Below are 17082 nucleotides of genomic sequence, written 5' to 3' on the forward strand. Positions count from 1 at the left end.
ATTTCGGGTTTCAAGGAAATTTCGATGGAAATTTTGACAGAAATTTCAAAGATTTTTAAATTTCGACAAAAATTAGACGGAAACGACGGAAATTGTTATCAAAATACGGAAATTTTGAATGAAACTTTATTATATGTTTATTTAACATATTATCTACTACATTGATAAAAAAACATTGAAAAAACCAAATTATATGGTAGATTTCATGTGATATGTGATGAATATAATGCGCGTTGTACTGTTAAAAAAATGCTTCACTAATTAATAATTACATAATGAAATTACACGAATAAATCACCAATGTGGCAATAGAAAGTAGCAAGCTTACTCAAAGGGACTTGGAAATGGTTTTCGATAGTCAAATTGAGCTGAATTGGGTTAAAAGAGAACTAACTCGGTGGCAGCAGCGGCGATAGCGATTTACCTAAAATTTCAATTTCACAAATTCTCCAAATTGGAAAACCAAACATTAAGGGAATGAAACCCCATGGTGGGGGAATACATTTTTTTTTTTTCATAATTTATATTTACAACTAAACGAAACACCAAAATGGTCAAATCAAACCCCAAATAAAATCTCAAACCTTTTTTTTTCTTTCCAATTGCCTAAAGACTCTAAACCTCGATCAACCCTAAAAAAAAAATTTTTCTTTCCTTTTCTCTTCTTTCTTTTTTTTTTCTTTCCCTTTTTTTTTTCTTTTCTTTTCTTTTTCTTTTTTTTTTCTTTCCTTTTTTTGTTCTTTTTTTTTTTCTTTCTTTTCTTTCCTTTTCTCTTCTTTCTTTTTTCTTTCCTTTTCCTCTTCTTCCCCTTGACTTTGGTCTTCGTCTTCCAGTGGTGGTCTTTGTCTTCCACATTTTTCTTTCCTTTATATTTTTCTCCCCCTTCACTTCCAGTTTTTCTTCTCTTTGTTTATCTCTCCTAGTCCCTCACTCCCTCCTCCTTCCTAATCTCTCTCTTCCCTCTCCCACGCCCGATCTCCTTCTCTTCCTCTTCTCCCCTCCGCGGATCTCTTCTCTCCCTCCGACGACGGCGCGCTGCTGCAGCTTCCTCTCCGATCTCTTTTCTCCCTCCGGAGATGGTGCTCTGCCTCCGCCTCCCCTCTCTCCCTCCGGTCTCTGCATCGAAAGTTTCGCCGAAATTTCGAGGATTTCGGAAAATTTCGGCGAAATATTTCAAAATTTTTCGAAATCCTCTTGATATGGTGTTAAAATTTCCTTACCTCTAAAAAACGAAATTTCGCCGAAAATTTCGAAATTTTACTCCTTGGGTATAATATGATAATATTAGTAATTTAATTAGTATATTGTATAATATGATATAATATAGTAAAATATGGTATAATATATTAATATCAATATGGACTATTTATGATTTATGTAATTACCTCAATCATAAATGTATAATATGGTATAATATATTATTATTAGTATATGGTATTAGTCATTTAGCCAACAGCCCTATTAGGTAATATACTAATGTAGTATACATTATACTAATAATGTAATATACTAATATAGTATATACTAAATAGTAAATAATATATAGTTCTATATATAACTTATATTATATACTATATACTAAACAGTATATAGTATTTACTAATATACTATAAAAGTATAAAGTAGTAAAGTAATATAGACTATATAGTATTAACTATTAAGTATATACTATATACATTAATACATTATAGAAGTATAGAGTATAGGCTATACTGCTATAGTGCTATACCCTAAGGTTTAGGATATAATTAATGATATAAATTAAAAAACATATAAACTATTAAGTATTAACTATATACTATAAAAATTTAAAAAACATATAAATTATAGGGTTTAGTATTTATAAGTTATAAGTTATAAATTTATAGTATATACTATATAGTAAGTTAGTAACTAGTAACTAGTTAACTACTAACTATAAGTATAAACTATAAACTATATACTATAAATTTAAAAACATATGTAATAAAAAAAAAAAAACTTCAAACTCCAATTGAAATTTGACCCCAAAAAACCCTAAACCCTAAACCCCAAAGTCCAAACCCCAAACAAAACCCCAAAATACCCTAATCCTATTATTCATAAATTCCTAATTTCATAATGTCTAAAATCTAAATAAGAAATGAATTAAAAAAAAAAAACCACTTAAACAAAATTCAAAACTCAAAACAACATATTTTTTTTTGGTTCACTCTCAAAGTCTCTCTCTCCTCCTTCCCGCGACACCTTCTCTCCTTAGTCCGGCGTGACGCCGGCGAGCTAGGCGGCGAGACCACCACCAAACTCTCCCTTTCTTCCTCCTCTCCCTCCCCATGGAATTCTCTCTCCCATATCTCTTCTCTCTCCTCCCTCCCCGATCACTTCTCTCTTCAATCTATCGCCTTCCGACAACGGCTGGTGACGAGGTCGAGCTCATCATGCTCGACTACTCGCCTCCTCCTCCCCTCTCTCCCTTTGGTCTCCGCCCACTCGAAACCCCCTCTGTCTCGCCGCCTCCTTTGGTTTGAATTTATGGGTTTTGCTGCTAGTGGGTTTGCCGAGTATCGTTCTGATACCGCCTAGCTCCGACCGATGCCGAATGCATCGGATTCCGACTACCGTCGGCACGATATCAGGGTCCAAAATCCTCCCTCTGCTCATTCTCGGTCGGAAGTCGGTATGTGGGTTTCGGTACGGTTACCGTGCCGAACCCACCCCTAGTAGTGACTATATATAGCTAGGGTGGCAATTTCCGATCCAAATCAAAACTAGTAACTGCTAACTCAATAGCTATAAAAAAAATTGGTAACTTTAGGTGGAAAATGTTGTACTGTAAATGTGTAATTCTTGGTTTCTTCCCATTATTTAATTTCTTTTATTCATTGTGAGAGATGTCTCATTTGGGCTCATTATTGAGGCATGGCTCATGAAAGAGTCTCCCATTTTCCAGTGTTCAAACTTGGACGTGTGAATTGATGGGTATTGACTTCGCGAAAAGCATCACATGATTTCTAGCTGGTGAAATATATGTGTTCTATTAACCTCTTTTAGATCGTTCGATTGTAATTACTTTTGAAAATGTTCACATGTTAGCTAGTTAAGCTGTTCTACTGTTCATGGCCAAAAAAAAGATGTTCTACTTTTAAAATAAAGATCTAATTTTATTAAACTGGGATATAATATTAATTAAATTAGATTCTGATTTCAATCCTTTAACTCTATGAATATATATATATATATATAGAAGAGTGCTCTAAAGCTAACCAGTTAGCAAGTTAATACGAAGCTAACTATGCTTTTGGACCCCACCACATCATTAATCTCATAATCCGAACTATCAATTATTTAGGCCATATTTCAAAAATTATTATTGCAAAAAATCAACTAAATCGAAAATCATGTAATCATCTAATTGAGATCAAATAAATAAACGATCAGTATTTTCGATAAAAGCATAGAAATAGTTGTTATTATAATCAAATGACTAAATGACTTCTGATTTTAGAGATTTTTTATAGGAATGATCTTTGAAGGAGGGCCTAAAAAATAAACGGTTCAGATTTTGAAATTATATTGTGTAGTAGGCCCAACATAGTGGTTAGTTTTGTATTAACTTACTAACTGGTTAGTTTTAGAGTATTATATAGAATAATTGATGGTTCGAATTATGAGATTAGTGATGTGGTGGGCCCAAAAACATGATTAGCTTCGTATTAACTTACTAAATTGTTAACTTTAGAGAACTCCTCATATATATATATATATCTAAGTACACTATTATTTGTAGATATATTAACATAATTTACGTAGATACATTTAATCTACTAACATTTGCATTCATAATGTAGTAATTATGTACATGATAGATAAAAGAGTTTTGGGGGAATACTTTCAGTTGGACCTTTATTTTACTTTCTAACACAACCAAGTTAATGAAGATTGGAGGTTTTCTCTAGAATGTTCCAGTGAAAGACATACGTGGGGCATGAGTTTGTGGCTGGGTTACTATCGCCGGGGTGGTCGCCGGAGTATGTGGTTGCAGAGATAGTGATTGTTGCAGAGAAATGGAGTATGTACGTGGTCGCAGAGAAAGGGAGTATGTTGTCGCTGAAGTGTGCGGCAGGGGGAGTGTTGCAGGGGGGAAGTGGTGCGGCAGGAGGAGGGGAGGGGGATGGCAGAAGGAGGAGGGGTGGTGGAACGGGTAGAGGGAAAGATAAGTGTTGCAGAGGGAGGTGGTGCGGCACGGGAAGGTGGATGGGAAAAGGGAGGGGTGTGTAGTGTATTTTCACATTAGAGTAAATTTATAATTTCACTAATTAAGTAATAGAGGTGTGCAAAAAAAAAAAAAAAAAAAAGGTGTGCAAATAGCAACACTCTATATATATTAGAAGCAAAAATCTACTTACATATACATTCATAATTTAGTAACTATGTACATGATAGATAAAAGAGTTTTGGAGCCTGGGGTTCCCGGAAGGGTTCCTCGTGCGAATTTCTCCGAAAACACTAATTTCCTCGTCGGAAAAATAAAATTTACTTAAAAATCTACTTACATATACATTCATAATTTAGTAATTATGTACATGATAGATAAAAGAGTTTTGAAGGAATATTTTCAGTTGGACCTTTATTTTACTTTCTAACACAACCAAGTAAATGAAGATATATTGGAGGTTTTCTCTAGACTGTTCCAGTGAAAGACGTACTTGGGGGCATGAGTGCTGTGTCATGATTCATGAACATTGTAGAATGTGCTACACGTACTGCTACACGTACACTACTCGTAGTCGTAGCCAAAACTGGGCCAAGTGATTGGTGCTGTTGTGCATTGTGGTGTGTGAGGAAGCCACGTACGTACGACTCTCATAGCAGTTACCAGCTGCACCCCCACGTACTATGCGCTACTGCCAAAGCAAACGAGCCAGCTAGGATATGATCGATGTGGTGCCAAATTATGCACCGTTGAGGTTGAGCTTGAGGTTGAGCTATTCCCCAACTAGCTAGGGGCTCGGCCCACTAGGCCCATTACACTCTATATAAAGCCACTGGAAGGCATGCAACTAATTCCACAGTGAAGAGAACTAACATATATATATATACGTCTTCAAATCAATACTTACGCATCTAGCAAGCTTCTTAATACGTACTGCACTGCATCAATTTGGGTTTTTAGTACGTGTTTGATATTCAAGAAAGCAATGGCTTCAGCAACTGCAATGCAATCAATCCTTGGAAGCTCTGTGGCTTATGGAGCTGCAGGCAAAACCATGAGAGTGAATCCTGCGAAATATTCTTGTGCATCCACTCTGCATAGTTATGCTCCCATGAGGGTGCGCTCCATGGCCATGGTACGTAATTACTCTCTTCGATCTCTTAATCAAGCTTCTGCATGTCTTGGGTTTTTGACTTTTGGGTTATACATGTTCATCGATCTTCAAGTATATAAATTGATATGTGTGATTTGCAGGATGGTGATCAGAAGCAGCAACCGTCTACTGTAACAAATGCCTTCAAAAATTCAGAGCCACCTCCCTCTTCTCCTCCTCCTAAGCCTAAGAATAATAGCACAAAGTTTTCAGAGGTGCTTGCATTTAGTGGGCCGGCACCGGAGAGAATCAACGGGAGGCTGGCAATGGTGGGGTTTGTGGCGGCTCTGGCAGTGGAACTATCCAATGGGCAGGATTTGTTTGCTCAGATATCCAACGGCGGGGTGTCCTTGTTCCTTGGCACCAGCATTTTGCTATCAGTGGCATCCTTGATTCCTCTGCTTAAAGGGGTGAGCGTGGAGTCGAAATCAGATGGGATCATGACATCAGATGCTGAGCTCTTGAATGGCAGGCTGGCCATGTTGGGTCTCGTTGCTTTGGCCTTCACTGAGTATGTCAAGGGTGGCACCCTTGTGTAGAATGTAGATCGATCATCTCCTTTACTCCACAATCTTAGTATATATACTCTGTTTTGTTTTTTTTGTTTTTTTTTAATCCTTATTAAAGGGTAAGAACCTAATCAAATTTAAAAATTTGGAGTAGTAAAGCTTAATCCTCACTTTTCAGTTGAAGAACTGATGTTCTTAGCCACTTACAGATGGCCTGGTTGGTTAGTAAAGGATCATTATGACACTGCAATATTCATATAATGACCAGGGCATATAGCACAGAAACTCCTCTGAGGTACAAAGAGAATTCAATCTATTGTAAGATTTTTAGCAATCTAGGAAATGATCAATGGTTGGACCAGCTAGAAAACCAAGAATCAGCCTGACCAGCACTTTTCCAATCAACTTTCCCCTTGGAATTAACCTATGAAGCACCGATACGGATACGGCGATACGATACGACACGAATCTGTAGTTCAACATCATTTGATAGGGACAATTCTTCCTTGTGTACCGATTCAGAAATAGTGCGAACACGAATCTTCCTGTACATGTCAAGCAACATAGTCAGAGGCAAGGCAGGCATGCTTGGCTGGGGGTACCAAACAAATATTGGGTGAGGAGATCGAAGACTGTTCAAAAAGATCCTTCAGTTGAAGGTCATCAGCAAGAAAAACATCGCACTTATTTAACAACAAAATTCCATCTGAGCCTGAATTAACAGGTACTTTCAGCAGACCATCAGCAAGAGTTTTCTCTGTTTTTGAGTTCCAGTGCTTTGAAACATAACCCCAGAACTATTAGTGGGCTGACAATATTACCTGTAGCATATTTTCGCTTTTTATTTGTCCAAATGAAAATATTTCGTATTTATTTATTTTTGGGTAAATTATTTTGTGCTCGGGGGCAAAGATAGTGATGATAGGTACACACAGTTGGAGGGTGGACAAGAGTAGAGGATGATAGTAGATAGATAAGACAAGTAGACACTAGACAACCACCACAAAGTTCATTAATGAACATGAATCCTTTAGAAGAATAAGTATGAATCGAAGAAAAACATCCAAAAAAACACATTTCCATTCCCAACAAAGCCAAAGTCCTATAGATTTTTTCAGTTTCAGGGTGTGATTTGTCACCAACAACAAACTCAGAAATCTTTCACAAGCCCTTTTCTTTCATCAACTGCCTAACCTTTGTTACCTCATCCCATCTTCTTGCATATGCATTTGAAATTATTATATAGTTTCTGGCCAGAATTATCCGGCTCTAATTTCAGTAATTCATTGGATAAACATTCCTCTAGTTTTATCTTATTGTTTTCGTGCATTAGGCTTGAAAGGCATTAATTGCAATAATAAGCCTAAAAGCTTCATCCAAATTCCTACTCCAACAAAGAAGACTAACCACACACCCATAATGCTCCATACTTGGACTCATATATATTGTGATTTGATACCATATCAATGAAAAGCTCTCCAAACCTTCACGTACTCACTAGAATGGCATGGCTACATATGCATATAAGGCATTAGTAAAGGTTACCCTATCAAGTTTCATACCTTCTTCCTTTAAACGCTAATATAGTGCAAGAGCTTCCACACCTTGACCATGTAATGCATAACTGAAAATCATTGCATTATAGATAGGTAGTGCCTTGTCTAAAATCATATCCAACACCTTCTTTGATTGGTCTATATTACCACATTTAGCATACATATCCACTAAAAAGGTTGAAATTGGAATTGACAAGTAGAGGGAGTGCCTTATCAAATACCCATGTAAATTGTAATTATGCTCTTCCATTTTGTAATGATGCCATATTTATGCAAGCCGAGAGTACACAAACAATGCTCGCAACATTGGGTTTAATTCAAGCTTCTTGCATCCGCTAGAATGTCGAAATTGCTTCATAGCCAAAACCACTCTCAGCCAGACCAGAGATTAGAGTAGTCCAAGTCACCAGGTTTGGCTGGACTCCAAGGGATTGCATCTGCAGAAACATATCGATCTTTAACCTCATCAACCTGACCATTATTTAGAAACGCTAAAATCAAAAAGTTCCATGATATCACATTTGGTGGAACACTTTCTAGCTGTATCTTATAGAACAATTTCAAGACCTCACTACTATGACCCAATTCTGCAAAAGTAGCCAACACTGTGTGCCACAGTACAAGACCTCTTGTTATTGCAGAGTTGATATTTTGGGGCTAAACTTGCTATAAGTACAGCTCTGCACTTTTCTATTTCATATATATCTTCTTTGTTTTCACTAAGACTTAGACTTAGATAGAAACTACCTTTGTCTATACAAAATATCAGTAAAAGCTTTAGCTACTAACGTGGCACATATAATAATAGCTTATAAGTGAATTCAACCGTGTGTTTCATTAAATCTGCACAATGACTTAATTTATACAACATAGGAAGGAAATCAAAGTCCTACTTCTAAGACCTATACAACGTAATTGGAGGAAGACGATAACCATAAGTTGACTTAGCATACAGAAAAATGATTGCCCATTCGATCAATGCCAAGATTGCTTGGCAGACTTTGCTGACTTTAACATAACAATAGCTATACAATCCTTAATTGTCAAATGACTTAAAAGAACATATTAAGTAAATTGAAGGAAAGCATAAAAAAGACATTAACAATTAACAATTTCTTCATATTCATCTTTATCTTCAGTTTTAGGAAACTTATAAAGTTCATCTGTTAAGCCCTGATCAATTAATCTACAAAACCCTTCAAATTGTATCGGATTAAATCTTGGTATTGTACATAGATATTGCCTCATTTCCACCCCAAGCATCCCTAGTTGGCTGAGGTAGGTATGGAACCAAAAAATTTAAGTACCATCGTCTAGATCAACTAGTTATTGGTCTAGCGATAGTTCTGTCAGAAAGATCCCAAAATGATGTCTATACTGTTTATGGGTCTTTCTTTTATTTGCACAGTATATTCACCCAACAAAACAATTATGGTACTTTTGTGTTTTTAAAAAATCGGAGGAGTTAAAGAGTAACAAAAAAATAGGAGTTAAGTCTTCTAATAATATGATTAACCAAGTACTCATTAGTGTAATCTGACTTAACATTTTCCATTTTTAGTCAATTATGAACTGGATTTAAGGATGGCAATGGGGCGGAATGAATAAGTGGGGTTTGCCATCTTCATTCTTGTCATCATTCTTATTTTCAATTCTTATCTTCCGAAAATGCGAAAATTCTCTTTGTTGCACCATAAAGGCTGAAGTCCAAAGAAGAAAACAAACTAAGGTTTGGTTATGCCACATGATACATGTATTATAACTTGAGTAGATTGTTAACATCATGTCAAAATGTGACGTGGTGTTACATTCACATACAATAATTTTTTCAACAAGTGCATCATCCTCAAATTTAAGCTCCCTATACACATGACAGTCCGAATTACATTATAAAGGGGATGAGATCATTCTCCATTAACTAGCAAGTACTTGTTGTTGGGTGGGAATGATGGGAAGGTGGAGTCCATGTACAATGCTAAGAAGTAAAGAAAGTGAGGGACTGAAGGTGGTAATGTGTGGTTTTGTTATTCTAGGATTAATTAGTGAGGGTATTGTGGTCATTTGGGTTTATAGGAGTTGGCTAGTTGGGTATTTTTGGTATGCTACTCTAATTGCTTATTAGGAGCTAGGGTCTATTGGTGTAAGTGCAGAGAAATTTAAAGTGAATTTGTTTCATGTCATTGATTCAACTAGCACCATATGAATATCAAGTTGTTTCTTTTGGTTCAATGCTCGACAGTAACTGTTTTCTAATACACGGGTTGGCTAAAAAGCAACAGCCACAAAACTATGCTTCTCTAATATGAACAATTATGTCAGTATAGTTTCCTTTTTTATTTGCGGTGTCCAATTCTTGGCAACAGCCACAAAACTCCTTTGCCCAATTCTTGGCAACCAAAGATGATGTTCTATTACTCAAAACTCAATTAAGAAAGATCACTTGTACGAGAAATTTCTATCAAATAAGTTATTATATATCCTCTAACATTCTATGATCTAGATTAAAAATGACAATGAGGGCACAGTGAAGTTGGGCTTGTCATCTTTCTTATTGTCCCACTGCTTCTATTTTCAATCTCTTTCTTCATTATAGAGAATGCGAGAGATTCTTTGCTCCTATTTTGCTGGATATTTGTTATTCCCTCTACAAAAATATTAATATACAAAGTCTTTCTTTCGTAGGATGGTTGTTCTAAGTTTAAATTCCATAGACGTCAAGTTGTTAATAATTCATAAAAAAGTATATATCATAACACTATAAAAAAATTCTACATAATATATTATGTATTAATGTAATTTTATAAATAATAATTCATATTTTCTTCCTTTGCCCTTTAATAGAGAATTACAAATAAATCAATAAAAATTTTCAAAATTGCATAATAGTTTTGTTTCTCATATTAGTCGCTCGGTTTTATATTTTTATCTCATAATGGTAAATGGGCCTAGTCCATTTCATTATATCATTTAGTATTCGGTTGAGCAATGATATTTTTGGCCCTTAGCTTTTTTTGATGCCCCCACATTCCTCTCTCTATCTCTCACTTTCTTCACTTCTTTCTCGCATGCAGATCCACCCATTGATCTCTCTCTCTCTCCCTCACTTTCTTTAATTCTCTCTCGCCTGCAAATCGACCTTTCGATCTCCGATTCAAAGGCTAGTGAGCTTGGCGACAATTCAACCATGACACACCTCCTCTTGAGGAACAACTTCCGTATCAGCCTCAACAAAAAAAACCCCCGCTCAGCACCGATGCTGCATCATCCACAGTGGAGGTGAAGGAGGTCCTTGATTCGGCAGCCTGGGAGAATGAAAATTTGGTGGCTAATAGAGGCCAATACCACCACCGCAACCGCAGCCTCAGCCATTGCTGAGGCGAAAACCGAGAGAGCGAGAGAGAGAGAGAGAGAAAGAGAGAGAGAGAGAGAGAGAGAGAGAGAGAGAGAGAGAGAGAGAGAGAGAGGAGTTCCTTTAATCCCATTCTCCAGAGCATTCGGGTGGGAGTTTGATGAATTAAAAATGAGAATTTGTGAAGAAAATTTAAAATAATTATGGTTTCTAGAGTTGGAATAAAAGAAATTGAGCTTAGAACTGAGAAATTGGAATCAGAGACAACGATTCAAATTTGGTGACTCAAATTTGGTGACTCTGTGCAATTCAACATTAGTGATTTTGTGATTCAACATCAATGATTGTGCGATTTAAAATCGGTGATCGTCACACAATCACCGATTCAAAATCAGTTAATGTCACATAGTCATCGATTCAAAATTAGTGATTGTCACAGTCACCATATTTAGGGTTTAGAAAAGTGAAAAAGTTGAACACCTTGCTAACGTCTAGAATGTGTCAAGATGGCAATGGCATCAATTATAAGAGTATTTTTAGGTGGGTTTTTAGGATCCACAATTCAGTTTATTCCATTTTGGTCAAAGTAAAGTATATAAAATAATATATTGATTAATATGTAATTATGAAATATTTTATTGATTTTTTTGTAAATTCCATTTTGGTCCACCTAAACTCGATATCAGAAAAACCAATAGTCCAACCTGCCCCAACTTCCCGGAAAATTGCCATCATAACTGGCTAACTCCTAACTAGGGTTGGGGTGGTTTACCAAAAATACCGAGATACCGATCGAAACCAAAGTGCGATTTACCGCAAGGCATGAAAAGTTGGTATTCCAACATAGTCGGTAGCGGTTGGCTGACCGATCCAAAGGGGTAGTTAGCAGTGGTGGTATGGCCAAGCCTAAACCGTCGATATACCACTATCGTACCAACCCCTATTGTTGGGTCTTTAAATGTGTGCATTTTAGGCCCTCTATCTTAATGTATTTAGTACTTAGTTCTTATATTTTGTGTTATTTATATTTGTTTTTCCTTTTTGTAGGTGGAAAGCCCATAGGTAACAAATGGATGCAAATCAGCCCATTTTGAGCTTAAATGAATATTTGATGTTTAAGGAGAAACCCAAGAGCAAGAGAAAGAGTGCAAGCCCAGCCAAACCCCAAGAGAGGTGGCATGTAGCCTAAGAGAGAGAGCTGGATGCACCTTGCAAGGATTTTTTTCCCAATTTATCTCTAAAATCAGATTTTCTAGTTAATTACCATATTTAGTTCTTTTAATTTTTGATTTTTAAGGGATTAATTTGGGGAGGAAATCAGCTACAAGCAAGTGTATGAGGTCGTCTACACTCTTATATAAAAACTAAAACACTTGTTGTGTCTTAGGTTCCACTCTTGGAGAAAAATAAAAAAAATAAAGAGAGAGGCTGCAGCTTGGAGGCGCGAGCTCTCCTAGGGTTTCATCCTTCTCTTTTCTTTTCTTTGTAATTGTTAGATGAAAAACATAATTTCTGGATGTTTTCTTATGTTTAGCATGAACTAATCACTCTTTTTAGGGCATAGGGTTCAGCCCTAAGCCGAGTATACAATGGATTGGTGTTCTGGTTTCTGTTTTGATTTAATTCCATGAATTGATGATTTTGATTTCACCATTTTCATTGTTTTCTAGTTGTTTTTAATCTTTGATTGATCACCTAGGGTTATTGCATTTAGAATCTTATCAAGTTAGGGTGAAGACAACTAATCAGCCCCTAACATGAGTGATCAACAATCTAGAGCTTAGTAATTGGCTAAAATTTGATTGTGTGAAATCATTTCTAGAAAACCTAGGGTAGACGCCATGCTCTAGGGTTTTAGTTGCACTCATATTCACACCTGCGTGTTAATGGATCTTGTTGCATGCTTAGGTAGACGACATGCCTAGGGTGCATTTAGGGTACCAAATTAAGTAGCTATAGATGCCATGCTCTTGTATACTTGGGAAATCATGCATTTCATGTTATGCCATAGGTGAACATGCGAATGCATTCATCAATAGGAATTAAGGGTTTCAGAAATTGCATCATGACATTGAATATGAGGTCTAGTGGTAAAGTCCTAGAGTCCTAGTAGGACCATCCATCCTTTTTTACAAGTTATCTCGTTGTTTTCATCCTCTTTTCTAGTTGTGCAACTTTGTCTTTAATTTAGGTTTAATTTGATGTTTTCTAAGTCATCAAAATTCCCCCCCAACTCATGTGATTGTGTATGTGCTTACATTCATTTTGTGTGATTGTGAGTGCGTGTTTTGTTTGAGTTACTTGCTGCCCTAGGTGTGACAACTTGGGCAGCCACTTGTGTTTCACTTTCTTGTTTATTTAGCATTATGTTTATCATTTAAAGATCATGAATAGTCCTCGTGGGATCGACCTTGCTTGTCATCTATATTATATATAGATTCGTGCACTACGAGTATTTGTGATGGACTTGGTTTGTCAACAGGTGTTTAATGTGAGTTGTAGCAGTGATCCGTTTGATAGAGCTTTGATTCATAGCCCTATGGCCATGCATGAGGATGAGCAAGTTGAGAGCGTTTCTGTTTTTGAGCCTTTACATGTTTCTAATACAAAACTTGTACCCTCTATGTTGTAGGCACCTAAGCTAGAGTTAAAGGATTTGTCTGAGCATCTGAAGTATGCTTATTTGGGTGAGGAAAGCACATTACATGTGATCATTGCTTCCAACCTCAATGCAGAGGAAGAAGAGAAATTGTTGAGAGTATTGAGAGAGCACAAAACAACGATTAGGTGGAGTATTGCAGATATCAAGGGGATCAGCCCCTCGAGGTGTATGCACAAGATATCGTTGGAGGATGAAGCCAAGCCGACTAGAGAGGCTCAGCGCAGACTCAACCCAGTAATGAAGGAAGTTGTACTAAAGGAGGTGCTAAAGTTGCTAGATGTGGGTATTATCTATCTCATATCAAATAGCAAATGGGAGTCCGGTGCAGGTGGTTCCTAAGATGTCTAGCATCACAGTGGTCAGAAATAATGATAATGAGCTGGTGCCGACTCGAGTACAAACAGGGTGGCGTGTCTGCATAGACTAAAAGAAACTTAACTCACGTACTTGAAAAGACCATTTTGCATTATCTTTTATTGATCAGATGTTGGAATGTGTTGCAGGTCATAGCCACTATTGCTTTTTAGATGGGTATTCAAGCTACAACCAGATAGCTATAGCCTCAAAGGACCAGGAGAAAACGACATTCACCTGTCCCTATGGCACTTTTGCCTACAAGCACATGCCTTTTGGCTTGTGCAATGCTTCAGGGACTTTTCAACGATGCATGATGAGCATCTTTTCAAATATGGTTAGGGGTGCAACTTAGGCCGGGTCAACCCGAGCCCGCCGGAACCCAACCTGGTGTTTGAACCCGTGTGGGAAGGTTTGAAGAAGTCAAAACCCGCTCGAACCCGACCTGTTCGGCTTGGGTTGAGATTATGCCCACCCAAGCCCAACCAGAACCCAAACCCAAATTCCCAACCTGAATTCCTAACTCGATTTGTATTAGTTTTATGCTATAATCTATATATTAGATTACATTTTACTTTACATTATATAATATTTAGTTTTTATATTTTAATTTATATACTGTTTTTTTGTTTTTTTGCCACTAATTTATATATTGTTATTAAAGATGAACTAGAGATTTAAAATGAGGTCAAAATATGTATTTAATCTAATATATTTTTGTGTGGAGTAAAATCTAAATTATGGTGTTTGGTAGACATATGATTGTGATGTTGTTATTATTATTTATCTTCATGTATATAGAAGCCTTGAAGGTATTTTTTATTTGAACCTAGTCGATATTTGAAGTTTTAAATTATGGTGATTGATTAATTGAGGTAATTATGTTATATTTTTAATAAAATTTTTTATTCACAAGTTAATAACCAACCCGTTATTTGATTTTGCGGGTTGAATCCAACCCAAAGAAATTGGGCAACCTGAACCCAACCCGAGCCCAACCCGAATTGAGGTTGAGTTGTGGTGGGTTCACTTATTTGCAACCCATCTAAACCCAAACCCGAGCCTGAACCCAAAAAAATAAAGCATGGATAGAGCTTGGGTTGACTTTTCAACCTGCCCAAGTTGTACCCCTAGATATGGTGGAGCATATAATAGAGGTATTTATGAATGATTTCAGTGTATTTGGTTCTTCTTATGATAAATGCCTCTATAATCTCGCTTTGGTTTTATAAAGATGACAGGAATGCAATTTGGTTCTGAATTGGGAGAAGTGTCATTTTATGGTACAACAGGGTATTTTTCTTGGCCATGTCATATCCAGCAGAGGGATAGAGGTGGACAAGGCCAATGTTGATTTGGTAAGTAATCTTCCACCACCTTTGACAGTTAAAGATGTACGTAAGATCGTTTCTTGGTCATGCAGGTTTTTACAGGCGATTCATCAAGGATTTCTCCCAGATAGCTCGGCCTTTGAGTAGATTGTTGGCCAAGGAGGTGCCGTTTGAGTTCAATGAGAAGTGTTTGGCCGCATTTAACAGATTGAAGACCCTTCTCACATCAGCTCCAGCCATTATGCCTCCTAATTGAAGTTTGTCATTTGAGCTGATGTGCAATGCTTCTGATTATGCTATGAGAGCTGTGTTAGGGTAGAGAGTGAACATGATACAACATGCTATCTACTATGCCAGTCGAACTCTCAACGATGCCAAACTGAACTATTCTACTATAGAGAAGGAGCTTTTGGTTGTTATATTTGCTTTAGAAAAATTCAAGTCATATCTGATTGGAACTAAAGTGATTGTGTTTTCTGATCATGCAGCTCTTAGGTACCTTCTACATAAGAAATATGCGAAGCCCAGACTGATCAGATGGATTTGGTTGCTTCAAGAGTTTGACTTGGAGATCAAGAATAAGAAAGGCTCGGAGAATGTGGTGGCGAATTACCTTATAGTTCTACTGCAAATGAGAACATTCTCCCTCTGAATAAGCGATTCCCAGATGAGCAGTTGTTTTTATTATCTCTATATGTTCTTTGGTACTCTAATATTGTTAATTATATTGTTACAAGAGAATTTCCAGGTGATATACAGAGAGCTCAGAAAGAGAAGCTCATCAACACGGCTAAGTACTACATATGGGATGATCCATATCTCTTTAAGTGGTGCTCCAACCATATCATCAGAAGGTGTGTGCTTGAATCTGAGTTTCAGTCTATACTAATTAACTTTTTGTCATTCTGATGCATATGGAGGACATGGTGGAGCGAAGAAGAAGGCTTTGAAGGTGTTACAGTGTGGCTTCTATTGGCCAGTTTGTTCAAGGATGCTTATACCTTCTACACCACCTGTGATAGATTCCAGATGTTGGGTAACATTTCTTCCTAAAATCAAATGCCTTTTAACCTCATTCTCATTGTTGAGCTTTTTGATGTTTGGGGCATTAATTTCATGGGTCTTTTTCCCTCTTCCAAGGGTTATTTGTATATCTTGCTTGCGGTTGATTATGTGTCGAAATGGGTGGAAGCAATTCCATCCAAGACTAATGATTCTAAAGTTGTCCTCAGATTTCTTAATGATCATATTTTTGCAAGATTTGGCACTCCCAAGACTATTATTAGTGATGGAGGTTCTCACTTCAACAACAGGCTGTTTGCAGCTAAGCTGAGCAAATATGGTATCAAGCATAAGGTTTCTAGCTACACCTTATCACCCCTAAAAAAGTGGACATACTGAGATCTGCAATAGGGAAATTAAGCAAATTTTGGAGAAGACTGTGAGCCTCGCCCTGAAAGATTGGTCAAACCGCCTCCTAGATGCTCTATGGGCTTATCGTACAGCGTATAAGACCCCCATTGGTATGTCCCCATACAAGTTGGTTTTTGGTAAGCCATGTCATTTACCTGTCGAATTAGAGCATAAAGCATATTGGGCAATTAAACAATTCAATTTTGAGATGAATGAGGCATGTGAGCATTGGAAGCTACAGTTAAGTGAGTTGGAGGAACTTAAGAATGAGGCTTATGAGAGTTCCAGGATCTACAAAGACAAGACTAAGGCCTACCATGACAAGGCCAATTTGAGGAAACATTTTGAAGTGGGTCAGAAAGTCTTGTTTTACAACTCTCACCTCAGGCTCTTTTCAGGTAAACTTCGTTCTAGATAGTATGGCCCATTTACTGTTACTAATGTTTACCCTTATTGTGCAGTAGAGGTTTGCAATACAAAGACAGAAAATACATTCAAGGTGAATGGTCATCGGCTTAAGCATTACTTGGAGTCTAATATGGAGCATTCAGGGGAGAACATGC

At 37.0% G+C, this 17082-nt stretch overlaps 2 protein-coding genes across 2 annotated transcripts; both read left to right on the forward strand.

Moving 5' to 3' along the window:
* The first annotated feature begins 5055 nt into the window (after window positions 1-5055).
* LOC147273083 (early light-induced protein 2, chloroplastic-like) lies at window positions 5056-5944 on the forward strand. The gene is made up of 2 exons (XM_086256740.1): window positions 5056-5327; window positions 5447-5944. The coding sequence occupies exons 1-2, from the start codon at window positions 5178-5180 to the stop codon at window positions 5882-5884; spliced, it is 588 nt and encodes a 195-aa protein (XP_086112866.1). The 5' UTR covers window positions 5056-5177; the 3' UTR covers window positions 5885-5944.
* A 7276-nt stretch (window positions 5945-13220) lies between these two features.
* On the forward strand, window positions 13221-15362 carry LOC147273084 (uncharacterized). The gene is made up of 4 exons (XM_086256696.1): window positions 13221-13331; window positions 13392-13749; window positions 13925-14112; window positions 15162-15362. Exons 1-4 carry the CDS (start codon window positions 13221-13223, stop codon window positions 15360-15362), a joined length of 858 nt encoding a protein of 285 aa, XP_086112822.1.
* Window positions 15363-17082: the final 1720 nt, after the last annotated feature.

This window comes from Dryas octopetala, chromosome 9 (genome assembly GCF_963921425.1).
Source record: "Dryas octopetala chromosome 9, drDryOcto1.1, whole genome shotgun sequence".
NCBI classification, from domain to species: domain Eukaryota; kingdom Viridiplantae; phylum Streptophyta; class Magnoliopsida; order Rosales; family Rosaceae; genus Dryas; species Dryas octopetala.